Source organism: Ammospiza caudacuta, chromosome 15, assembly GCF_027887145.1.
Source record: "Ammospiza caudacuta isolate bAmmCau1 chromosome 15, bAmmCau1.pri, whole genome shotgun sequence".
Taxonomy (NCBI): Eukaryota; Metazoa; Chordata; class Aves; order Passeriformes; family Passerellidae; genus Ammospiza; species Ammospiza caudacuta.
In genome coordinates this window covers 13,220,581-13,245,860 of record NC_080607.1, presented here as the reverse complement: position 1 = coordinate 13,245,860, position 25,280 = coordinate 13,220,581, and the positions used below count along the sequence as shown (strand labels likewise).

The window sequence follows — 25,280 nt, the reverse complement described above, 5'->3', positions numbered from 1 at the left end:
TCTCTTCCAGCAATGGCACAAAATCCCTAAGCAAGAGCTTCTCAACTCCCAATGCCTCTCACTCACCTTTAGGAAACTACAATTCCATGGGACATCCGTGAGCTACACCCTTTCATCAGCTATTCCAGAGAATGCACAAGTTTCCATTATGAGCCCAAAGAAACAAAGGCTTTTGCTTCCAGACCAACCTGCAAGCAAAAGCCTTTCTGCTCCAGCATTAAAAGATCCGTTTTTGGCTTCTCACCCGTTTTGGCAAGAGGCTGTAGCCCAGCTTGGTGTAGCCAGCACTGGCAGGCACCTTCCCAGAGTGCTGGGAGCCTGATAAGTCCAAAGGTTTCTGCTATCAGACCCCCTTTTCCCAGTCAGAACCAAAGGACAAGACCACACTCTAAGACAACAGAAGGAAACAAAAAAAGCAGCTGTATTTTATACATATTCTCCAACAAATAATAAGGGAGTTTCTCCTCCAACTAAATACATGGGATAATGCACATCCACAGACCTGGATACAGCTGCTATAGCCTCAGGTGTAAGACAGTACAGCTTCTCATTCTATGATCACAAGTCAGGAGGTTGGGGTAAAAATAGTACACACCACAAGTGTAGAAAATTGAAGACAGTGTACAAAGGGTCCCAAACACAAAGCTTTCCCTCTCTTGAGTTTGCTTTTTTCTATTTGCACTTTCAGGGAGCCATCCCAAACCTCCCAGCCACAGGCAGTCACAGCTGTGTAACAGCACAGTCTCCCAACAACTCTAAATAAATGTTCTTCCTTCAAAAGGGCTTTCAGGGATTGCTGAGTTTTGCCTTGTTACTTCAAACCACCACTGTGCTTAATGAACTCAGATACCTAAAAGAATAAGCTTTACTATATACATTTAAAAATTGAGGAAAAGTTCTCTAAAAATATGCTTTTGAATTTGACAAAATGCTCCAGCTGCTAAGGTTGGAGGAAGACCTCCAAGCTGTGCAGCAGCTTGTTAGCAGAGACCAAACTAAAGCACCTAAAGAAGAGGAACCAGCCCAGAGCTTTCCCTGTGCTGCTGGGCTGCTCACAAAACTCCACCCATCTCCTTCAAGGACACTCTGTGTATTCCAACAGCAACAACCCAGACAAGGAACCAACATCAGATGGGCCAAACACTAAAGGGGGACAGGGAACACATGCCAGGGCCAAGAACAGAGGGACTGCCACATGTCAGAACCCATACAAGCGCTAATCAAAGCTTGTGTTTGCAGGGGGAATCAGGAATCAACATGGAAATGCCAACAGAGCCTCACAGGACTGCTCCTGTCTCCTGTGTGACACCAGCTCCAATGTTCCCATGTGCTGCAGAAGCTGATGGCCATGCTGGGGAAAGAAGGAAGCAGCTTTTCCTTTTGGGAGAAAGCTCCTTCCTGTCATCATCCATGTCCTGTCCTTCCAAATCTGTGCCACTGAAAGGGCACCACGAGCAGGTTGAGTCCTATAGGGACCTCTGAGGCAGCTGAGGCCAGCACACTCTAGAAGGTATTTTTCAGCTTGGCTGCCACAAGCACGAGAATCTCTCCAATCTTTTTCTGCCAGTTCTCTATGTCCTTGGAGACATCACACCAGAGCTCTCCATGGCGAGGTTCAGCATTCTCACAGCGCTTCCTCACCTCTTCTTGTTGCTCCTACAGGGAAGAGAAATGACAGTTTGTCCTGCTTTGTTCCAGAACACAGCCAAAAACTGAACTCTCCCCAATTCAAAAACTCTTCCTAAGATGATGGTGGGGTTTGGGGTCTGTTATTTCCAAAGGAAGTCCAAGTCAAAATTCAGAAGCAGCAAGTCTCCTGCCTGGCTGAGCTGCAGGTAAGCAAGTTTTGGCTATTGCAGAGAAACTGCAACAGAAACTTCCTGTGCATTACCACCTGCAGGATGCTGTGTCAAGTGAAAGGTCTCTCTGAAGTCAGAAGATAAACACCCCCATCATTTCAGCAGTAAAAACTGCTGTAAGAGATTAGAGTTGGCTGTTCCTCTGGCTGTGTTCACATGACACCTGTACTCAACACTTGGGAAGAAACAGCCCCAGTTACACAAACCCAGCACCACAATTCCAGCACAATTCCCTCTGAGCAAGCTTGAGTTTTACAAGAGGAAGATTCATTTCAGAGATTTTTGCATGAACCAGCAGAACTGTGGACAGCAAAGCAGCCTGAAACACAGCTCAGCTAATGACAGCACCTTTGAAAAGCCACCACACAGGCCTGTTCATGCTCATTCATGACCAGGCGTGACACCCAGCCTCCCCTGCGACCACACAGGCAGGAGCAGTGGCAGCGTGCTCAGCCCTGCACTGCAGCAATCCCAGGACTGGGCAACCCCTGGCAGCCAGGGATTGCTGCTGCCTCCCCTGTTCCCAGGCCCACACTCACCTCTGTGCCATGCTGGAGCTCAAATTTGTAGAAGAAGGCCCAGGCATCCCCCAGGTCAGAGTCGATCTTCACCGTGCGGTGGAACCACTCTCTGGCCTTGGTTATTTTCCGCTCGCTCCAGAACAGCCTGGTGGGAAGAGCAGAGAGGAGCTGACAAACAGCCTCACTTTAGGGGAAGAGGGCAACCCACAAGAGCTCCCAACTAAAAGGCTCTGCAGGTGTTCCAGTTCTCTGCTCTCCCAGGAAATAGACAGCAGATTTTTAGGCAACTTGCAGACCATCCTGCCTCTGGAAAGGGAAGGGAGTGAGAGGACTGAAAAGAACACCCAGCACTTCCTATTCACTGCCCCACACTGAGGCAGGACAACTTAGAGGATAACTCAGCCCCAGGCACAGAGAGGCTCTGCTCAGAGGGGAAGCATTACAGAGTTCAACCTTTGCTGTTTAATTGCTTCAATTTTGCTGTTCTAGATTTGGTGTTGAAGAGACAGGATTACATGCCTACACCTATTCCCAATCCTTCAATTTCTTTACATTTCAAGTCAATTTTAGCATCTAATAATTAAATAACTTCTAAAAGCTGGTAACTGACTGCTGTATGGTCACATGCTCACATTTACAAAGCCTGCTGGGGTGGAGTGGAGCAGACCTGCCTTATCAGCCCCATTTTCCAAGGAAAAACAAGTATGGAAGCTTCTGCACTCAAATCCCAGCCTGGCACAGCCCCTCTGCTGCCATTTCATCCAGGCACTGGTCAATGCTGAAATTTCTCCCCAGTAAAGAACAAGCTGAGTCAAGAGTCTCTTGGTTTCACTCCTTTGCATTAAAGAGTTCATTTGAGCTATAAGGTCTTTATCAAATCAGCCACCCCTCATAAAGAGCTTAGCCTGTCATAAAATCATACAGCTTATGTGATTGTTTTTAAGCCCTATAATACTCTTGATTGTTCTGTGTTAAATAAACTGTGATTTACAAGAGCATGAACAATGATAGCAGAGGTTTAACACCTGCAAGTAGTGGCCATTTTCAGGAACGTATTTAACAAAAGTTTGTCACAGATGTGTGACACTCTGTACCTACAGAGGCAAGTCCTGATGGGTGGTGGAAGCTGTTTATGTTGGGATTAGCTGTTAAACAGCCTGAGGTTGCACCAGAAGGGGCCTGGGAGCAGTTGCCATAAAGCAAAAGTTAACATTTTTCTCACTTGCTGCTAAAGCTGAACAAGTCAGCTGTCAGGATCTGGCAGAACCCAGTGTTGCAGTCACTGGAGTGTATCCTACAGTTTTCTTTGGCTTATAAAGTAGAGTTGTGAAAGAATTGGGCAACTTCGAGCAAAATGTCTCCTGCATTAACCTCTTCTGCTATTCACAGAGGGAGAAAAGTAAGTTTGTTTCCATCACAGCTGCTGTAAGGCTGCTCACACATCAGAGCAGGATGTGGCACACATCAATTCCAACAGTGGGTTTTAATCACTGAAATTCTTACAATTCAACCTGGACAAGAAAACAATTCCTAGCAGATTATCTTCCCATTTCAGAGAAGCAAACTACAGAATGGCTGGTGGTTTGCATTCTGGCAGAGGGCACAGCTGAAGAACACTGACATAGGGGACATTCAGGAGAAGAATATCTAGCTCAGAATTTAAAAAGACACCTGACAGAATCTAGGACAGAGAGGAAAGATGAAAACTACAGTCAGCCACATAAAACTTGAAAAAGAACTTTAAAAAAAGTCCCTATGTTCACAGACACTTAAAACATACCCTGAACCACTTAAGCCTAGTTCACCTGACAGTGAAACCCTCTTCAAGGGACAGAAAGAAAACTGGCAAAGGGCTTTGTGTGAGTGTATTGCTGCCTATGCCAGTCCCAGACCCACCAGAACAGCTCGAGGGCAGGCTGACATTCCCCACTTGGAATCAAGGGAGAGATCTGCACAGTTACTAGGAGACAGCTGGAGAGCTGCTCCTTGCTTTGGGACTTATTAGAGCTGCTGCAGCCAGAAACACACGGCTGTGCTGGAGTGCAGTGCTCCATCCTGGAAGCAGCCACACACTGACATGGATATTTTTACTGCATCAAGCACAGAAACTCACTTGGCCACAGCCAGCAGGACATGTGGGTCATGTTCACACTTCTTGAGAGCATCCACACTCTTGGTCTTTCGTTGCGGTCGCGCTTCAAGGAAAATTGCTTCTGACCACAGGATTCCTTAATCAAATCAAGTAGGAAGATTGTTTAGTGTTATTTTGAGGCTAACCCTCCCCACCCTGGCATCAGGCTGGTGCTGTGCATCACAAGCAGCAGTTCAGGCCCCACCCTGGTGGTTATTCATCCCCGACCTCACCCCAGACCACTCTTCCCACACAGATACTTCATTCAGTACTCTGAATTTTTAGCTACTGTGTGAACCACACTGGACTTTCAGCTCTGGGAGTTTCTGTACCACATGCTGCAGCTCCAGCACTGCCTAACTCAGGCTTTTCAGATGACACACTGCAAACTCTGGGACAGAGAGAGAAAATCAGTGTTTCCAAAGGGAAAGGTATCTGTCTGTTTGAATAGGCAACTGCAGTGGCAGAAGTCTCAAAAAGTGCAAAGTACAGTCTGGGAGCAGTTTCAAGGGTGCTGGAGAGCACCACAGTCTTATTGATGCTGGCTCCACACACACTGATGAAGGACAGAGTAGATTCAGGAAAGCTGGGTTTAATCCCTAGCTCCTCTCACTGCCAAAAGCAAGGAAGGAAATATGCTCAGGGGAGCATGAAATCTGCAGTTTCTCATGTCAGCCAGGCACACCTGATCACTTCAAAGCAAAGCCTGAGAGCTGGTGTCTGCCAGGACTCCATCAAAGCACTCTGGCTTCTCATAAATGGCACCACAGGAACACACACAAGCTTTGATAACTGCAGTGACGGACAGGAGAGAGACTCTCTTCTTCTTCTTGCTCTTTACATATAGGATCACAAACACCATAATATTTCTATTTTCTATTTCTATAATATTTTCTATTTCGTTGTGCAGCCTGCCACCCATCAGGAATCAATTCTGCAATCAATGGACCCAAACCTCTGGTTTACATGACTGCAGGTGGCCAACCAGCCAAGTCCTGCAGGCTTTGATTATGGTTTGTTGAGGTCTAAGATAAAGTTGGAAGCAATTGTTTAAACAAAAACTGAGATCCTGCTGCCCATTTCCATAGCAACAGGCAGATCTGTAAAACAGCCTGTGATGACAAACATTCATTAGGTCATTCACAAAAACAAAGCAGGATTTTGGGTGGTGCTGCTTTGGTGACCCACTTGCATGGAGAGTACCTTGCAATGAGTTTATCGTGTCATAAAAGTCTCTTAATTCCCAATTATTTTACTGAGACTTAAGCAGCCACCAATTAAACACCCTTCAAAACCTAGCCTGAAGGCAAGCCAAGTCTTGCCCTGAAGTTACTACAATTTGTAGTTATGTGACATCTTCTCCCCAAAGACATCAACATGTTTAAATAATTAAGGTTTCATGCAATTCTGCCCCAAAATAGGGATGTGATAGGCACTTCATCCTCCCATCCCAAGAGGCAAATGTTTCCACTGCTGGTTAGAACTAACTGACTTACATCATATGACCTCTTAGCCTTTTCTTACATGAGCTAAAATAATCAAAAACCAGGACTGAACATTTATGGTTCATGATCCTCTAATCATGACTCTGGTGGAAATTCACTGCCAGCACAAGTTATTAAACTCACAGTGCTGCAACCAGTGCAGGCAAACCAGCAACTGGGAATCTCCTAAGGCCAGCTGTACTCCAGAGGGACAGAGAAAGCACCACTCTTTTTTCACTGAACTTCCTAACTACAAATACTTCTTTCATTTTAAACTTTGGCAGACTTCTACCAGCTTCCGAGAAAAGCCCACCCATATCCAAGATGCTTTTGCAGGAAGCCTGGGCACAAACTGTGGACCATGGATTCCATAATATACTGGGTACTGCAGAAAAATTGAACAACACTAACCCATGATCCCTCAGGTGTGAGAGAGCACAAAGCAACTTGGATTGTTCTCAAAGACCCTCAACATTTCCTCTGCAGAAGGATGGCTGTCACCTCTCCAAAACACCATATTCTGAGACCTGGCCAGAAAGGATATCTTGGGGAAAAAAAATGTGCTTCTATCAACTGGGCAAAACAATTGTGTTTAAGGTAGAACTGAGACCCAGCTCACCTGAATTGGGGCACTCTTGCAGTGCCTTGGCCATCAGGGTGTTTGCAATGTTCTTCAGCCCAGCTCGGTACTCCAAGCGCACAGACTCCAACCTGGTAGGGAAGAGACTCTGATGATATTTATGCCAACATTCACCAGGCTGAAACAAACACTGGTGAAGGTCACTGGAAACTGAAAACATCTGCCCATATGCTGAATATGTGTAGGTGACTGACATCTTCCCATTCCTCTCCATCTAAAAATAAATGTGACTTTTATTCCATAATGGCCAAGATAAAAAACAATCTGAAACCAGCAGTAACAGCATGGAAAGAGCCCTGTGCATGCTGCATGCTCTGTGCACTCCAACTATGAGTAAAGAAATAACTGTTTCCCAGATCCTTACAGTAGCTAGCCAGGACCACCAAAGCTTTTCTGCTATTCAGAGAAGTTATTAGTCCAGAAGAAACTCCAGGATGGGCATGGTCTTAAGTCCCAGGCTCCAATGGCTGAGATGATGTGAAATAGCTGTCCTGAAGAGCAGACTGAATTTGTAGCTCAAATTCAGTTCAACTCCACACAACTCACCAGAGATCTGGATTCTTTGGATTCTTCAGGCGAGATTTTTCCAAGATGGCTCTTGCTCTAGTCAGCTGCCCAACTTTCTCCTCCAGCCTGGACAGCAAAAGCCACAGGGGTATGGAATGGGGGCACTTCTTCAACTGTTAAAAAAAAAAAAAAGAATGCTCATAGGTAAATTTGGAAAAAAAATCTTCTAATTCCTATAGAAAACAACTTCCCTCCCTATATCCTCCTGGAGAGTTTAGCAGTAGAAAGACCAAGCTGATTATGTGTCTCAAATTTCTCCAGTTAAACTTATAGCACAAAAGTGAAATTTCTCCTGTTCCCATAAGTCAGGTACATCAGGTATGGCTGAGCTATCCCTGCAGTAAGAAAAAGAGCACACCTCTCTTAACAGAGCTACAATTTGTGCTCTTTCTACAGATGGAGGCTCTCACACACCCCCAAACCACAGCACAGTGTGCAGGGAGTCATTAGGATATGGACCCTGGCAGAAACCTGTGCCCAAATGACTTTGATGGCTGTGGACTTTGAGCATTGATACCCAAGGACACCAATTATCATTTAAAAGAGATAGTGCTCTGTAGGCCACCTCCTTTCACAGTGTGCATCTAAGAGCTGCTGAGGAAGATTTTCTTTTAAGAGTTCTGGTTTTAGTCTTTACAGGTCTTAGAGAATTACTGTGCAAAGCCTTTTTTCCTGCCTGTGAGGAGTCAGGCACACAGAGAACTCTCTCAAGCAAGAAAGTCAATCCTGCATATGAGTAATGTGTAAAAGAAATTCTTGCTTATTTCTTTTTTTTTCTTTTGCTGTCTTAACCAATGACAGAAATCATATCATTGGCTATCCATTCTGATTCAAAGACAGACATCTCTCCATGCCAGCAGCACAAAGCAAACCTGCAGCAACATCCATCTTACCCCTTGATTATAAGCCTCCCGTGCTTTCTCTACCAGCTCTTTTTGTTCCTCAATTTGTCCTTTCATCATCCATAATTTGGGGAAGTCCTCATAGTGCTTCAGGGCTTCCTCACAGAGCTCCTGGGCTGCAGCAATGTTCCCAAGCACCCACTCCAACTTCACAGATTTCATGAAGACCTGGGAACAAAGCAGAGCTGTTTACCACCAGCAGCCATTAGAAAACCATTTATCTGCCAAAGCAGCAGGTTCCACTTTCATGTATCCTTTCATGTATTCATGTATCATATTAGAGTGTTATTGATTAGCTACAGTTTGAAGTAAAATAAAAGTGAAAATATCAGTGTTAAATAATAGCAGGAACAAGTAACAATAAGAAAGGTAAATGCAAATACTAAAGGAGTTAGAACAGTGTGGTCCACCTGTATCTCACCTATTTACATAATTAATAACATAGATCTGGCATTTGCATCATCCCAGAATCATAGAATGGCTTGCATTGGAAAAGTAGTATTTGCATAAAGAGCACAGCTTTAACAGCTCAACCAATTAACAAACCTGAGCCTCCTTCACCAGCTCAATCGGATCTCCTCAGATCCAAGCTACCAAGACAACCTTTTTTTACTTATGGCTTCAGGCTCTGTTGTCCTGCTCATTAGAAACTGGTACATGTAACTTTTCTGTCCCCCAAATCCTTCCTTCTGGTTATGTAGGATAGTCACAGCTATGAGAAATACACTACAAACCAAAGGCTCTCTCACTGCTCTCTGATCCCCATCCTCCCCATTCCCAAACTCCCCCAGCTGTGACCTCACAAGAGAGGCACCAAGTCTGAGAGCTGAGCTTCAGCCCCAGCTGCAGAAGCTCCCTGACTCAGGGAGGAAGAGAACAGTTAAAAAGATGTAGGATGTAACAACAACTGAGGGGGAGGAACAGAGGACAGAGATCAAACTAACTTTTCATTTACTTGGACAAGTTAAAATGCTTTTGTATGAAGAGCTGAAAATGGACAGTTTATCATACCAGAGGTAACTGGAGATAAACACAGGAGTGTGACTTTAAGCACCAAACCACCCCAGAGCTGTCTTTAGTAGAAGCATAAGTGAGTCTTCTGTGAAAGCATTTTCTCTTTTTTCCAAGACGTGCTTTTATGCAAAACAAACATTACACAAACAGCTGTAAACTGGGAAATTCCTGACTTTTGCCATTTATGTAAAAAACCAATTGAAACCCTTCACTTGATCCTGGCCTTTTTTTCCCATCATGCCACAACTTCGTGTCGCAATTCCAAGCGCTCGCACGGCGGCCCCATGCCCCGGAAGGCAATGGCAGGGAGCCACAGGGTCAATCCCCACGGCCACAGAACTGAAGGAACTCCTCCTTCCGTCCCAAATCCCCCGTGGCCAAGGGGCCTGAGCCTCTCCTCACCCTCCCCATGTCCTCACCCTTGCTGTGGGGGCACTGCTGCGAGCCTTTGCCAGCAGCCTCCTCGCTCTTTCATACTCATTGTTCTCCGACTCGAGCTTCACGGCAGCCAGCCAGATCTCCTCGCTGTTGGGGTTGGCCTGCAAGAACACAAAGTGACAGACAAATGCACACAGTGAATCAACAGCAGATTTAATCCTCTGTTTGATCCAGATTAAAATTGAAATCAGAGCTTTGTCAATCCACAGTAGGATTTTTTTTTCAGTGCAAGCTCCTCCCAGTCTTCTTTGACCTTTGAAGTTTATAGAAATCCTCCAGAACAGATGGGCAACACAGATATATGCCAGTTTAGAAGTTGGATGCTTCTCAATTGTTGAAAAGCAGTAATGCTTGATCTTCTGAACTTCCAGTTTAAATACTGAAAACATCACAGGGTCTGCCACAATGAGACCCTCACTTTATTACCCTCAAGCAAAAAAGCTGCAGCTTTAATTCCCCACTGAGGTCTGTGAAAACTCTTTCAATAAAAGTCATTTCAGTCAAGAACTTTTCAGCCTAGTAACAAAGAGCACTGAGAACAGATTAAGGAAGTATCTTTTACCTTCCATTTCAGGACCTGTCTTTTTTTTTTTTCTTACTTAGCTTTTAAGCCTAATTCCCAGTGTTAGAAGCACTCTGCCTATCTTTGCTACAGCATCCAGCAGGCAATTCCCTTCATTAGTGGGACTGATCCAAGACATAAGTAATGCAGTGACCTCATTAGGGCAGACCACAATCCTTCCCTTGAGGTGACCCAAAACAGGATTTTGATCCGTGACTGGGATTGGTGGGAGTCATGCTAGTCAGACTGATGGTTTGCAAACTCATAGAATCACAGGCTGTGTTGGAAGGGACATTATAGATCATCTCATCCCAATCCCATGGGTAGGGATGCCATGCACCAGACCAGGTTGCTCAGAGCCCCATCCAACCTGGCTTTCAACACCTCTAGGGATGGGACAGCCACAACCTCTCTGGACAACCTCTTCCAGCTCAGGACCTGGTGCAGAACTACTAAAAGAGCAGGACCACAGCCTTGCTTCCAGCTTGCTGCTATTTTACAGAACATTTTGTCACACAAAGCAACCAAAGAACAGCGGAAGTCTCCATCACTCTGAAAGGCAGCAGGAATCTGGTGTTGACAGAAAAAGCCTGCTCTGTATTCTTTACCTGTCACATTTAACACCCTCTGACAAGTGTAACAGACCCACCTGGAAAGCCAGGGCCAAGATGCTTCTGGCTGCTGGCACATCTCCTGCCAGCCACTTGGATTTGGCTCCCATGAGCCACAGCACCTCTGCTTTGGGACAGTGAGCAACAGCTCTCTGCAAAAGAGCCTCCAAGGATTCTCTGAGGACAAGAAACAGCAAGTTACAATCCCTCCAGGTACTGCCAAGGGCCAGCTCTCTCACACCATTTCCACTATCACTCAGTGTTATAAATATTGTTGCAAAGTCCAATGTTGTAAACCTTGATAAGTTGTTTCATAACAAGGAAAGGGTGGGGTCTTTTTTCACAAGGGTTCTGAAATCAGCATTCCACAACCGGCTCATTGTTCAGACACCTTTGATAGCCTCTGTGGAAAGATCCCTCACACAAACAGCTCCTTTCTCTTGGAAAGAGTCATTCTGCTTAACAAACCTTTCTAGAAGCTGAGACAGGAAGGTTTTCAGAATTGTTAGATGAGGTTGGCTTGATCTTATGCAATTTATTTTTTTCTCCTCTGGTAAATATACTTTTCAGGTAGAACATGGGGCTTAAAAGCCAGCCACCGCTGAGAAACATGGGAAAACAACATCAAAAGAGAAGGTATATTTGTTCCCAACAACAAAAAAAAAGGCTTGAATGAGGAAGAACTCAGCATCTGCAGTCACTTCCACAAGATAGCCTTGTTGGCCTTAATAAGGATGATTCCACGTGTATAAGTGGCCTACTGCAGAGATTGTTTGCTTTAGTCTAAGCTGTGGGCAGAAAGTTTCTGACATGTAAAGCTTTGTGAATAAACTTTTAAAAGAGCCTGAGGTCTAACAGTATAACACCAATCTTAATTCAGAATGTGATACACATTTACACTGTTTAATCAGAACATACCAGAGATGCTTGGACACATTCAGCTATGAAGTAGTTTATCTATGAAAACTAAATAAAACACATTTTAGGTGATTTGCAGCCCTATATTTTTCCAGAGGTGCCTTCTCAAAGACAATTGTTCCTACCTTGTCTCTTCATAGCTATTTTTACCACGTAACCCCTATTGCCAAGAACCATTTTATGACTTCATAAAACTTAAGGATGTTCTGAGCACAACAATAACAAAGAAGGTCAGACCTGCAAAACACAGCAGTGAGTTTCATCCAGCTGCACTAACTCTGCACTTGCACCACACCAGGGACCATATTGTAGCTTTCCTTCATCCCCAGCCTGTCCCCCTGTCACAGGGATTGTGCAGCACTCATACCTGGTTCCATGGTTCTTTTCAAAGTAGGCTGCTCTCAGCCACACACTCTTCTTGCTCGGGAAGACTTGCAAGGCATAGGCATAAATGGCTCGGGCACACTCCAGGGCATTATGAGCAACACACTGAGGGAAGACAGATCAGGACTAAGTCAGCTTAAGGGAGCAGTGGAATCAAGAGCAAGCAGGAATTACACATGCACAATTCAACCCAGAACTCAGTAACTCGGTGTAATCCATGAATTGAGGCATTAATAGAGAACAGAACACTTACAATCAGCTTTTTAAAAGGAAGCAGGGAAGGAATTTCCAAGTATCCCTCTACAGAGCACAAGAATCCCTGGCCTTTCAATGGGACTGACACTCACAGGCCAGCTTGAAACATCAGCAAGGCATTGGAAAGGATCTCATGTTAGCACTTCATTTCATTATTTCACAGGCAAAACCCTAAGCACCACAGCATGTGCCCCCCACTGCTCTGAGCCCAATTTAAGGCCAGTGAAGTTGGACATTTCTCATGCTGAAACATGATTTAGTTCTTAGCACATGTTCAAACTATTCCCCTAAAGCAAAGAAAGCCTGGTAAAACTTTTACCCACTCCATTGTCCAGTCTTACATTAACTCCTGAGCTACAATGGTTATGCCTTGAAACTCAACTCCCAGCTCCTTTACTCATAACTCAATCTCTGTTGATGTCTCACACTCACCAAAAACAAAAAAATCCACACCAAGTTAGCACACAAACTATATCAATATCAACTTTTTGTTTAGTAAAAACTCAAATCTGAATAAAGCTCTATAATAACCCCCTGAGGCAGAGAGTGGCCAAAGGCAGGCAGGTGGTGTGGGAATCACATCCACTTTCACTGACAAAGCCATTTCCCAGGCACCAGTGCAATTTCCTCAAATGAAAAAACACAATCCCACAATAAAACAAAACCACCAAAAAGCAGCATCCAGCTGGACATACACTGTCTGCATCCTCCATCCAGGTGTGCTTCCGATCCTCTTCCTCGATCCCAATCCCGATCACAGCTCTCATGATCGCCTGGCACGTGGCCACACTTCCAGCTTTATCACATTCCTCGGCATCCTAGGAACAACAGGAAAGCTCTGCTCACTCTGGGAGCTCAGCACAAGAGGTTAAAGTCTGCAATGGCAGCTCCTCATGCACAAACACAGAGACATTGTGGTCACTGCCACAGCACAAACATCTCATTGCTCCAACACCCTGACACTGAGCAGGAGCCTGCAGCCACCAGAATCATTCAAGCTGCTTAAGAAACAGATCACATCAATTCCATCCACTGAAAAGGTGACAATGTGTGATCTTTCCAGACCCAGAAGTCTTTTCCTACAGCTCCACAACCCTGGGACCTGGGCAATAAAAAAAAAAAAAAAATCACAAGGAAGAACTGTAACATCAAAACTACTGACCTTCTTTCAGCTTTGAGATGATTAAGTCTCAATAAGGGCTTGACAATAACTAAATTTAAGAGTATCCCATCAAGCAGTGTAAAGTCAAAGGTGCAAAGACTCTCTCACCAGACCATGTATGGAAAAGTGGAGTTTCCTGACACCCAAAGCTTTCAGAAAGCCAAGCATGTCTTGCTTAAACTTGTTGAAAATCCCTCTGATCAGATAACAGAAATGGAGCAGTTCTAGTCCTGAGAAGGAACTCGAGAACACAATGATGCAGAGGCTGTGCTCGTGGATTTTTTTAAAGAGAAGTTGAAATTAACCTTTAATTGGTTTACTGCTGTAAAGAAAGTCAGAATTCTTTTAGATGTTAACAAGGATATCCATTTAATATTAAATACTTCATTCATTATCAATGCTTTTAAGCAGTAAAAGATTTTGCTGCCTTGACCCACTGTAAATTATTTCAGTAGGAAACTGCTTTAAAGACTTATGATCAAACAAAGCACAGAACATATTCAGGAGGAAAGAGCTTCAGTACAGGACTAAAAGAATATTTCCTACATGCTGCAAATGCAGTATTTGTATTGATTTCTCATAATGCCATTTGACAAAGACTTGTGGGGCAAACAAATACCTGTCAAGCCAAAAGAGACATATGCAAAAAAAATACATAAATCCTTCACTGAAGGCTTTAAGCCTCCATCCTACTTAAGGCAGCAGCTGCTTCAACTTGAAGCTACTTATCTTCCATAACAGAAGCAAACCAGACATTTCTCAGCAAAACACATGTGATGTTACCCCAGGGTATCACTTATGGCCTTGACCCTACTCAGCTTTTTAGTCTCATCTCTTGTCTCTTCACAGGGACCTCCACTGACAAGGCAGGTGCAAAATGACACTGTAGTAGCCTTCAGACCAGAACCTGTAGAGTCTCCCTGGACCTTCAAGACCGAGCACATACCTGTATCCACTGCTCCCTGTTGATTTCCACCCCGTTAGCCCTGAGAGATGTGATGGCTCTGTCAATGATTTTCTCCACCATCTGGGTGTTTCCATTGGCTTCCTCCAGTTTGGCAGCAGTGATCCAGATGTGCCGGTCCGTGGGGATGTTCTCGCGCGCTTTGTTCAGGACTTTACGAGCGTTCTCATATGTCTCCAGTCTTGCCAGCGCCAGCCACAGCTGCAGAGCAACAAAAGATGGGTTGGAGATGAGAACAAGGAGATGACAAGGCTGCTGTATGGCAGTGTCAGCCCACAGAGATAAGCAGCTTCACACTGCTTGCTACTGGTTGGCAACAGTCCTCAAGCACTGCAAGGAGGCTGTGGAATACCAATGGAGGAGAGGAGAAACAGGCTGCTACTGCCCTGATCATCTCTGGCTATCATCCCCATCTGCTGGGCTCTTATACTCCTATTTTCTGTTCACATCACTTCTAAAACAGCTGAAGTGAACACTCTGGTTTGGTGTTTCAGAAATGAGTAACTTTTCGATTCACCAGGTTAAACGTTCACTCGTTTCCCCAACTGTCAAGGCACCACATATGGACACAAACATGGCTCAGTGCCTGCAGCAGACACAGCTGTGCACTGCCATGACTAACCTAACAATTACACAGCAAAATGAGGCATGTAATGACCACCAGACAATTAACTCCAAAGGAAAAAAAACCACATTCCACTACTCATCATATCCTTCTCACTGTGGGAGAAAACCTTGTGTGGAGAAACACTGCTCACCCTGCCTTTTGCCTGCAAAGCTCTACTGCCAGCCTGAAGTGGGGTGTAGGGGTTTTTTTATTACACTTTTTTTTTTTTAAACTCACTTCAACACTGGTTGGACAGCACTCCACAGCCCTGCTCAGCATGATCCTGGCATCCTCAGGTTCCTCCAGCTCCACGGCTGCTTTCCACAAACGCACCGAGTTTGGAACATGCTCAAGGGCTAGAGAGGCAAAACAATTATGTCAATAATGATAAAATAGTTTACCTATGAGATCTGTATTTTCCAAACATGAGATAATAAAGAATTTGTGCTATTACAAGGAAATGTCCTGAAGGAGGCAAAGTAGTGAATTTACCTATTTGGGCTCTTGCTTCAACAATGAGAATTTAAAATCAGAAAATAAAACACTTAATCATTTTAATTGGAAACAGCTTTTGGAGAGCCAAGGGCTTTTTTGTTGTACATGCTGTAATTGCATCCTCCTCAGTAAAACACCTGGCTGAACAAAGCCTTCAGTCTCAGCAAATGAGCAGATAAAGATCTTCAACACTGGGCAGCTTAAATCCCACCAGGTCTGCCTTTATAGAAAAGGAGCATCTTCAACAATAACTAATAATACAGCCTTACATGTTGAAAAATACAGTTCCTTATATGTTGAAACTGTCCCTTCACAATTCAGTTTTCCTGTAAGCCTCTCCTGACAGCTCAATGGACCCCAGCTTCACTTTCCAAAAAGCTGTTGTCCTGCCATGCAAATATAAAATAGGGATGCATAAAAACTTAAAGGTCTCGCTGACACTAAGCCATGAGCACCAAGAGTGCTTCCAGCAATCCAATATGGACTCCACCTAATTAGGATTCTTCAAGGCTTCCTTAATCTTGTCCCAGAGTTAGCTGCATTCTCTGCAGCCTGTCCTACATGTGCTGTCTGAAGCATTAAATGCTAAACAACAACTTTCCTCAGCCCATCTCATTAAGAGAGATTGAGAAACCAAAGAGGTTTTTTAGCCTTTTGTCACTCCAATTTGCACCCCAGACTGCTGAAATCAGCTGCATTGCAGCATTACTTCCACTGCTTCCATGGTGACTGTACACAAATGTGCCATAGTTACAGAGGACTGAGCACATCCCTCTTCAATAAAGCAAGCACAATCACAGGGACACAAAAATGAGTGGGAAAAGGCATCTAAAACCACTTTGGAACTAGCTGGCCTTCCAGGCAATGCTGTTCTTTGAGGCATTGCTGCAGAGATACAGGGCTGAGCCTCAACTCACACAGAGATTTACAACAAGCATTAACCTTTTGTCTCCAAGTCTACAGCTGCAGGAGATTTTCCTGAAGAATTTAGGTGAGTAATGTCAGCCTCTAAGATCTGAAAGCATCACTCTGCAGGACAGAAAATGTTTTCATAAACACAGAATTTTATTTTTAGACCTCAAGCTGTATTTCAGCCACTCAGCTTGCTGAGTCTCCAGTCAGACTGAGGCTTTAAAAACTCCAGAGGTTCTGCTGGATGGTAGGAATACACACAGAGAGGAGAAATGCATTAAGGAAGGTCACACTTCAGTGACATTACCTGGCACTCAGGCTTCTTTATTTTGGAGAAATAATGGGTTATGCTGCCACTTAAGGCTCCAAGCTCCATATTACTGATGCTCCCTAGGCAGCAGAGGAGCACTGTGAAGCTGTTAACAGGCAGAAACTGGGAAGAGCATGATAAATCCAGTTCCATTCCACTAACAGCTTTGTTAGTGTTACCTAACCATGAGATTAGGTAGGTGGTTCCAAAAACTGAATGTTTTTATCTTCATAAATACAGTGTTTCAAGCAAAGCTCAATATTAGTGGGTAAGTCACTGCTCTCACACAAGACCCTCTCCTACCTGAGCTGGGCTCACAGATCTATTTCTGCTTCTTTAGAAGTGTTTTTCTGTTCAACATCTGTGACTGTTCCTGAGAAGGACACACAGTGTCACAGGAGCAGCACTTCACACCATGCTGCACTGCAGAGTCAATGGAAATTAAAAAAGCTAATGAATAGTTAATATCTCAACTCTTTAGAACTTCAAATCCAACAACTTTGAGATGCCTTTCATCCAGATGTAGTAAGAGGTCATCGCACTAGAGATCTGCAATTTTACATGCAAGAGGTAAGAGGTGGGAGGCAACGAATTCCTTTGAACCTAAACCACTCAATACTGCAGACTGCTTCACAATGATTCAGTAAATGTATTAAATCCAGACCCTTTTCCTTGTCTAGATTAAAGGCATGAGATGTAACTAATACAATTCAGTAGTCATGAAGGAACTAATCTCTACTGATACAGGCCCAGCTACTTAAATTAATCAAAGAATTCATATTTTGAACTTCTGAGGAAAACCTGGGCTCAGGACAATACAACAAACTGCTGTTGAAGAGATCATTGTTTGGAACAGACAGTAATTCCGTGAAAGAGGAAAACCTCCAAGTGCAATCAATCCAAGGAAATGTAATGTTTCAGGTAAGCACCACAAAGAAAGGCTTTTTGTCCTTTTGTAAAGGACAAAACTTGCTACACTATAGCAAACCCTGCAGCTCCACAAGCTGAATGATATGAGAACCCCAAGACCTCTAAAGCTCCTCCAGCAGTAGCCACTGTGGCATCTAAAGGGCTACAAGCAAGTAGGAACAATCAATTCCAGTATCTTTTCCAAAAAGTATCACAAGGTGACATCTAGAGCATCTTTTTATCCTCAGCTTTCTGCTGAAGGATGTTTTACAAACACTTCAACACTTTTGTTCTTTGGTTTAAGAGCAGCAAGTTCCACCACTAGTACACAAATTGTAATTTCAACAAGGAAGCAAAAAAAGCAGCTGAACTTATGGCCACATCTTGAACAACTCAGAACACAATGAGTGCTATGCCTTCATTCCCTGAGCCCCCAGGAGCTCTCACCTTTCCTAAGGACACGTTTCTTGGCCCGGATGTCAGTCTCCAGCTCTGCTGCTCTGATGTAGATCCGCACCGACTGCGGCAGGTGCCGCACAGCCTGGGCCACCACTGCCTTGGCTGTATCTCCAGGCTGCAGCCGGGCAGCTTCCAACCAAACATCTTCACTCTGTCAGGAAAAACAACCCAGCTTCCTTTACATCACAACAAGAATGTAAAATCACAGCTCCTGCCTAAGCAGGTGTTTTGTAATACAGTAAACAGTGAAGGTGTATTGGGCAGAGCCTCAATCAAGCTTAACAGAGATCATGCTGCTCATGAACCACAACTTTTTCCTACTATCCCACAAGGTAATCAGCAAAGCAAAGCAGTTCTGACCTTAGGGCACATCTCTGTTCCTTTCATGATGAGGTTTCGAGCCACCTGGAGCTTGCCAGTGACCTCCTCCAGGCGGGCTGATGCTATCCAGGCTGGGGGATGATGAGGATTGGTCTCTCGGACGGATTTCAGCAGCAAACGGGCTTTTTTAATATCACTGAAGGAGGAGGGAAAAACAGGAAGGAAAATTTTCAGCACATTGGGAAACAATTCTCCTGAACCAGGATGTGCTCAGACCCACAGTAACTGTGACCTCAAATTTTCCATATTGAAGACACAAAACTTTCTACCAAAACAAGCTCACATATACACACCAACACAGCCAGATCACAGTGAAAGCCAGTTAAATATTTAAGCAAGATTTTTGGGAATTACAGCTGGGCACTTGCAGCCAGAAGCTGATAAGCCCAAGCACTGATGTAAATCAAGAATTAGCATCAATATTTGCACATGCTGCTCTGATTTAAAGAGCAAGTCTTTATGAAACACATGTCATGCTCCAGGCTAAAGAGGTTCTCAGAGGTCGTCAATCAAGCCTAAATTAGCAGCACAAAAGTACAATTAACCAGGTTATTTCCTGGCTGGCAGGCAGCCACACACTGCCATCATTCTGGCATGGAAATAGGGATGGAATGGAAACAATCTCCACAATTGATGCATCCAGGTCAGATGCTAATACCTCAGCTGAAAGACTAGACCAGATCTCATGATAAAAGAATTCATCCTCAAAAACTCACCTGGTATTTCTTACAAACTAAATGCCAGCTGAAAGCAGCCACTCAGACAGATTTCCATTTACATGTAGGCTCAGTGCCATTGCTAAGAGGATAAATCTGTTAATCCTTCTTAAACTTACTTGATATCTCCTCCATGTGTGGGAATCATGGAATTCAAGTCTGTCAAATATCCTTTTGGATCCACTACAGTCTGGCCACTCACAGAGTCTGACACCTGGGAAAGTCAAGTCACAGCTGCTGAAATGACCACTCACAGCCCCTGAACACCTAAAAACACACTGTGGCTCCATAAAAATCCTAAAATCATCTGTTCCCAAAAGCAAGAAAGGAGGAAAACACAAAGCCTTGCTTATCAGCTTTTTTCTATTTCTAAAATATACAATTTTAACATTAAAATCCAGACAAGAAGCAGGCTGGTGATAAGCAGTCACCCAAAGGTTGTCTTGCAGCCCTGTCAGCTAAAGGCATTCTTTTTAGAATAACCAGATTTAGATGAGAAAATCAATGATGAAGAAGGCACAAATCAGTATTTTTCAGCAGTTTGTCCTGCATCCCTACATAGGACAGAAGAGATGCTTCCACTGGTAGCATCCTGTGTTGTTTGCCTCAAGGGCACCTCTGCTATAACCAGGCAGTCTGTTCTCCCATAATGACCAAGAATTCCAGGGACAAACCAGTATTTCTCAGGAAATTCTATTCTTTTTGAGGGCATAAAATTTGGGGAGAGGGACAACAAAATTATTTCATAGCTCAGCTGTTCTTGGATCTTCTAACACCCAAGAGAATTTAACACTTTTCGAAAACCAGTGACAGATCCTGCCTTCCCACATCCCTACCTGGCTTAGCCTCATATCCATCAAGGTGTTCCTGGCTTGGCCAATCTTCCTCATATCCAATTCACCAGTCCCAGGTGTCATCAAGCCTGGTGTCATTCCTCCTGGGTATGGAGTATTCAAACCCCCTGGATATGGAGTATTCAGTCCACCAAATTGCTAAAAAAAAAAAAAAAGGGAAAAAAGTGAGAAAGTCATTCCTAAAACCTCTTCTGAGATTTCAAAAATAATTCAGACTATTGGCTGATTTGCACTTCCCCAGAAGCTGCAGGACACAGATGCCCAACCCCAACAAGTACTTCTGATATGGCTTCCCTGGATCCCAAAGCATTTCTCACACAGGATGTATAAATCTATAGGTAATTACTAAAGTTTAGTCAAGTCAATGAAATAAGCAATGAGAAGGTGAAAAATTCAAGCACAGGCATCTGAACTTGGCACATTTAAATAAGAATATCTGTAAAGAAGTCCCATGGACACCTGGAGCCAGTCTAAGGCCAGTCAGCTGCTCCTGTAATTCTATGACCACAGAAGACTCTGGCCACAGAGCAGCAAGCTAAATTACCTCATTTTTAGTTGACTGAAAGGCAAACTATTTTTAACACAATTGCCCCAGAATCAGGCAAACTATTAAGTGAAAGGAAACTTTATTTTCTGTTCCCTTTTTGCAAGACATTATTGTAACAGAAATGGTTTTGCTCACCAAAACTACCACCACCCTGCATTCAGCAAATAGGAAAAGAAACACTTTCTTCCATCTTTAAAACAGGAAGCAGGTTTCCCCTGCTTATCCCCACATTTTCTCTGGTAATGGCTGTGCACTGAAAGTCTCCAGCAACCACACAAGTTTAACATCCAGAATTCCTTTGGCAGACTCACAAACCACACCAAGTTTTTTGGTCAAATCCCAGTTCAACACTCGTCTCTAACCCAGTCTGGCCACAGCTTGCCCAGTTTGCTGTGTACTCACTGTTTGGCGTGGATCCACTGAAGTGTGGTTCTCCCCTGACTGCAAATGCTTTGCAAAGAAGCTGTCAGGGACAGGAGTCAGCTTCTCATAGCGAGGATTCCTCTGCCGCTTGTTCCTGGCATCCCCCACCTCAGGAATACTCAGCCACTCCTCCTCAGTCACCTCTGCTAACTTCCTCTGTTCAGACAGGAGTTGTCATCAGTATTTGCTGCAGAAATGGCTTTTGAAGTGCTCTAACTCCTTAATAGATTTATTTTCTTGAAATAATTCAAGATCAATTAAACATTTAAGGGTCAGACTTTTTTCCTAATCCAATGTACAAAAGAATTAGATTCATTTAATTGGAATTTGGTTTTAGTCCAGACTGAGATTCCAAATCAATTTTGTTATGAGATTCAGTGCTGCAAACATTCAGATTAATCCTAGTGCCTGGAGCATTGAGTGGTTTACTATTAATCATTAGACAACAGTTTAAATAACATATTTTACTTAAAAGAAGATTTAGAGTCAGGAGATTCTGCTCAGCTACTCCTGCAATGCTAACAAGTTATCAGTTTCCCTCAAAGACAGAAGTGTAGCACCTTCCACAAAGCACAAAACAAAAATTACCAATATCAAAATTTGCAGAAATTTCACTGCCTTGTGTACCCACATGAACAGTGTTTATTCTTCCAACAGAAAGTAATTCTGATCTGGAGAATATCGAAGTACTCCTTTGCCAATACACAAAATCAGAGCAAAGAAACAAACACACACAAAAGAATACACAGCCACCTCTTGTATCTCATAAAAAGTCACATTTCAGACATTTTTTTCCTTACTTTCAAGTCTGAGAACTGCTGCTGGATTTTGGGTCGTTCCATACGGTATTTTTCTATTTCCTCTTTTTCTCGTTGCTCCCTAAGGAAAAGGAATACTGAGTTATGCTCAAAGTAACACTGGAAAGTCTTTGATTAAAGTGCCAACATACCAGTAAAAATGTGTTTGATAAGAGTTAGGGCAGAAAAAAGGGCATTTTTCCAAGCTTAGATTATCAACATTATAACAAGAGATCCTTTATCAAATAAGAGAGTATTATAGTGTAAAAACAGACGTCTCCAAGTGAACTTCAGTCTCTGACCTCCTCTTAATGAGAAGTGACTTTAACAAGTAACACATACTGTTTACAAGCAGGAGGTGACTTCCCTAACAACTTCCAGTCTACTGTGCAGTCTGTGATGCATCAATATCAGTTGCTCAGCATCTCCCCACACCATCTTAATGAACTACAGCGACTCTTAATTAGCTACAGTGAAGTAATTTAACCACATCCACTATCAAAGCAAGTGGTGCAAAATAGCTGTCATCCTCAATTACCCAGAAAACACCCCCTGCCAGTGCTGCAGCTTATCCTACCTCCTCTCCTTCCTGCGTTCATCCATCCTCTTATCCAAAGCTGCATAAATAGCATCTGCTTCTTCATCATCTTTTTCATAGGGGCCACTTGAGAACAGGCTCCCAGCGTAGCCATTGAACTGGGAAATTGGAGAGAGAGGAAAAAAAAAAATAGGAAAAAAAGTAATTTTTTTTTAAGTTCTTGTTATATTCCTGCAGCAGCCAACAATCGCTTGAAAATGTATTAACAGGCTGCTTCTGACAACAATGCAGCAGACCAACACATCCCTAAATAAAAACATCCTTCTTCTACCACCCCATGGTGGTGGTTAGTCTCCCAAACCATTTGAAGCAAAATTGCTACAAAATTGCTTCTTTCAAAATTGCTTCTCTCTCTGAACCACTTCTATTCAGCAATGAATGAGATCCCAGAACAGAAAAGCCATTCTCTTCCATTAACCACTTTCTCTTCTTACACCAGTGAAAGCAAGCAGAAAGAATATCACAACATTCAACCAACCAAAGTGGGACTTAAACACAAGAGACTACACAAGCCACTTAAAGACAATATGTGGCACAGAATCACAGAGTCATTTAGTTTGGAAAAGACCTCCAAGATCATCAAGTCCAATCTTGTCAAAGCACACAAGCTTTCATTTGATTAAAAAAAATACAGAAAAATAAATACATAACCCCTAAAATGCTTAAACTGATTTTTATTTATAGATATTTTCCCAAGATTCTCAGGGCTCTGTATCAGTAATTAAACCACAATCACAAAGCAAGGCCACAACAGAAATCTGTAAGCACCATGCCATTGTGCATACTGAAATCTCAACCAATAAATAAAAAAGGAAATGCTGCCTGCAAAATACAGGAAATTCTGAGTTTGAAGCCCCAGCTAAGAGTGGGGCTCTTACTGACAGAACCAGAGGACACAGTCTCAAGCTGCATCAAGGGAAATATAGGTTGGATATTAGGAAGTTTTTTATAGGAAGGGTGATAAAATTATGGAATAGTCTGCCCAGGGAGGTGGTGGAGTCACCATCCCTGGATGTGTTTAACAAAGCCTGGATGCGGCACTCAGTGCCATGGTTTAGTTGAGGGGTTGGGGCTGGGTTGGACTTGATGACCTTGAAGGTCTCTTCCAACCTCGTCATTCTGTGAGTTTGTAGCAGGAAGGGACTCTTGTTCCAACTGAGAAAAAACATCCGCGGGATGATGAAAACCCCCTCACCTCATCGTAGTTGGTGTCGTTCAAATCCTCATCATCATCATCTGCAGTCTGGTTCTTCTTCATCTGGTCGCCCACGGTTCTCTTGCCGGGCGGCGCGTGCCGGTCGTCCACGGGGTCGTTGGCATCGCGGGCAGGGCCGATGTCGGAGCGCGTGGTGAAGCCCGTGGCCCTGCAGGGACAAACCAGGGGCTGCTCAGCTCACTGCACCCCAGCCTGCCACTGTCACTGCTCAGGACAGGCAGGGGAAATATCATTTGGCATCAGGTACTCTCCATGACCAGCATTTGTAAAGCCAGGGGGTGAAATAGCCTTGGAATGATGGAACGGTTTGGGTTGGGAGGGACCTCTGGGCTCACCCCACTGCAACCTCCTACCACCATCCCCGGTTGCTCCAAGCCCCATCCAACCTGGCCTCAGACATTACCAGGGATGGGGCAGCCACAGCTTCTCTGGGCACCCTTTTACTTTGTGGGAGAACTTTTCCCACAAACACAATGCAACCACCCAGCTCATGACTCTGCCACCTATCCCATGCATGGACTCCTTCCTAAACTCTGTCTCTGGGGCTCTCAGCTGACCCTCCAGGCTGTGGGACACCACGAGTTGGGGGTCTGGGCAAAGGGATGGGGCAGCTGGAGCTCTTCTGAACCCCCACACTCGCCTGGCAGCACCTCGAGGGGCACAGCCAGCAGGATCTCTCCAGGGAACCAGTGGGGAACGAACACAATTCACACCCAGCAAAAACACCCTAAAAAAATGGTCCCAGCTGCCACCAAACCCTTTCACTGTTCCCTCAACAAATGCCCTCAAATTTGATCATTTTTCACACGGTCCCATGCACACACATTTACAAGATCAGGAGGGACACAATCCCGGTCTGAAGCACCCGGGAACTCATCCTCGGAGCCAGGCTCGCTTTTAAACACAAACCCGCCCAGCCAGAGAGCGAACGAGAACGATCAGGAAGGGACAACACTGAAAAGCCTCGGGGCCACCCCGAGGGGACAGGGATGAGTGGGGCAGGGAGGTGGGACCCAGCCGGGCAGCGAAAGGGCTCGGGAGAGCGCCGGGGCCCGGCGGAGCGACCGGGCCGGGAAGGGACCGGGGTGGCGGGGCCAGGCCAGGCCTGGCAGCGTCTCACCCGCGGCCCAGCCCCGGCACGTAGCCCAGGGGCGCGGGCATGCCCAGGAACGGCTTCTTCTTCTTGTTCATGATGGCGCTGGCGGCGAAGCGACACCGAGGCGAGACCGAAGAGGGATCGGAGCAGAGCCGGGAGAGGCGGCCGGGAAAGCGGCGGCGGCGGCGGAAGCGGCGGCGGGAGCAGGCGGGGCTGCCCGCGAGGGGAGAGCGGCGCTTCCGATCCCCCGGGGAGAGCGCGCCCCCTGGCGGGGCGGAGGACCTGAGGCGAGGGGAGGAGAACGGGGATGATGAGGATGGTGGGGATGAAGGTCATAGGGATGGGAAAAGCGGGAATGAGGATGGTGGTGGTGGGGATGGGAAAATGGGAATGAGGATGGTGGGGATGAAGGTCACGGGGATGAGGATGGGAAAAGTGGGAATGAGGATGGTGGTGATGGGGATGGGAAAATGGGAATGAGGATGGTGGGGATGAAGGTCGCGGGGATGAGGATGGGAAAAGTGGGAATGAGGATGGTGGTGATGGGG

The 25,280-nt window shown here is 44.7% G+C and overlaps 1 protein-coding gene across 2 annotated transcripts; it reads right to left on the bottom strand.

The window, feature by feature from the left end:
* Positions 1–402: 402 nt before the first annotated feature.
* Positions 403–24,928, bottom strand: PRPF6 (pre-mRNA processing factor 6). 2 transcript variants are annotated; one of them, XM_058814443.1, is made up of 21 exons: positions 24,757–24,928; positions 23,616–23,784; positions 22,400–22,518; positions 21,826–21,904; positions 21,005–21,181; positions 20,038–20,193; positions 19,321–19,415; positions 18,465–18,621; positions 18,093–18,255; positions 15,257–15,375; positions 14,395–14,613; positions 12,982–13,104; positions 12,015–12,136; positions 10,768–10,906; positions 9,538–9,657; positions 8,096–8,272; positions 7,182–7,315; positions 6,615–6,706; positions 4,494–4,608; positions 2,399–2,525; positions 403–1,656 (listed from the first exon to the last, which is right to left on the bottom strand). In XM_058814443.1, the coding sequence occupies exons 1-21, from the start codon at positions 24,825–24,827 to the stop codon at positions 1,504–1,506; spliced, it is 2,826 nt and encodes a 941-aa protein (XP_058670426.1). In that variant the 5' UTR covers positions 24,828–24,928; the 3' UTR covers positions 403–1,503. The 2 variants fall into 2 exon arrangements, with proteins under 2 accessions (XP_058670426.1, XP_058670427.1); XM_058814444.1 differs by lacking the exon at positions 24,757–24,928 and adding an exon at positions 24,461–24,648.
* Positions 24,929–25,280: the final 352 nt, after the last annotated feature.

Excerpts from the sequence above, each read along its gene's own strand:
- PRPF6 (XM_058814443.1), bottom strand. The coding sequence starts at position 24,827 with ATGAACAAGAAGAAGAAGCCGTTCCTGGGCATGCCCGCGCCCCTGGGC. Across the intron at positions 22,519-23,615 it reads ACGACACCAACTACGATGAG|TTCAATGGCTACGCTGGGAG; the intron begins GTGAGGGGGTTT and ends CCAATTTCCCAG. Across the intron at positions 13,105-14,394 it reads ACAGGGAGCAGTGGATACAG|GATGCCGAGGAATGTGATAA; the intron begins GTATGTGCTCGG and ends TGTTGTTCCTAG.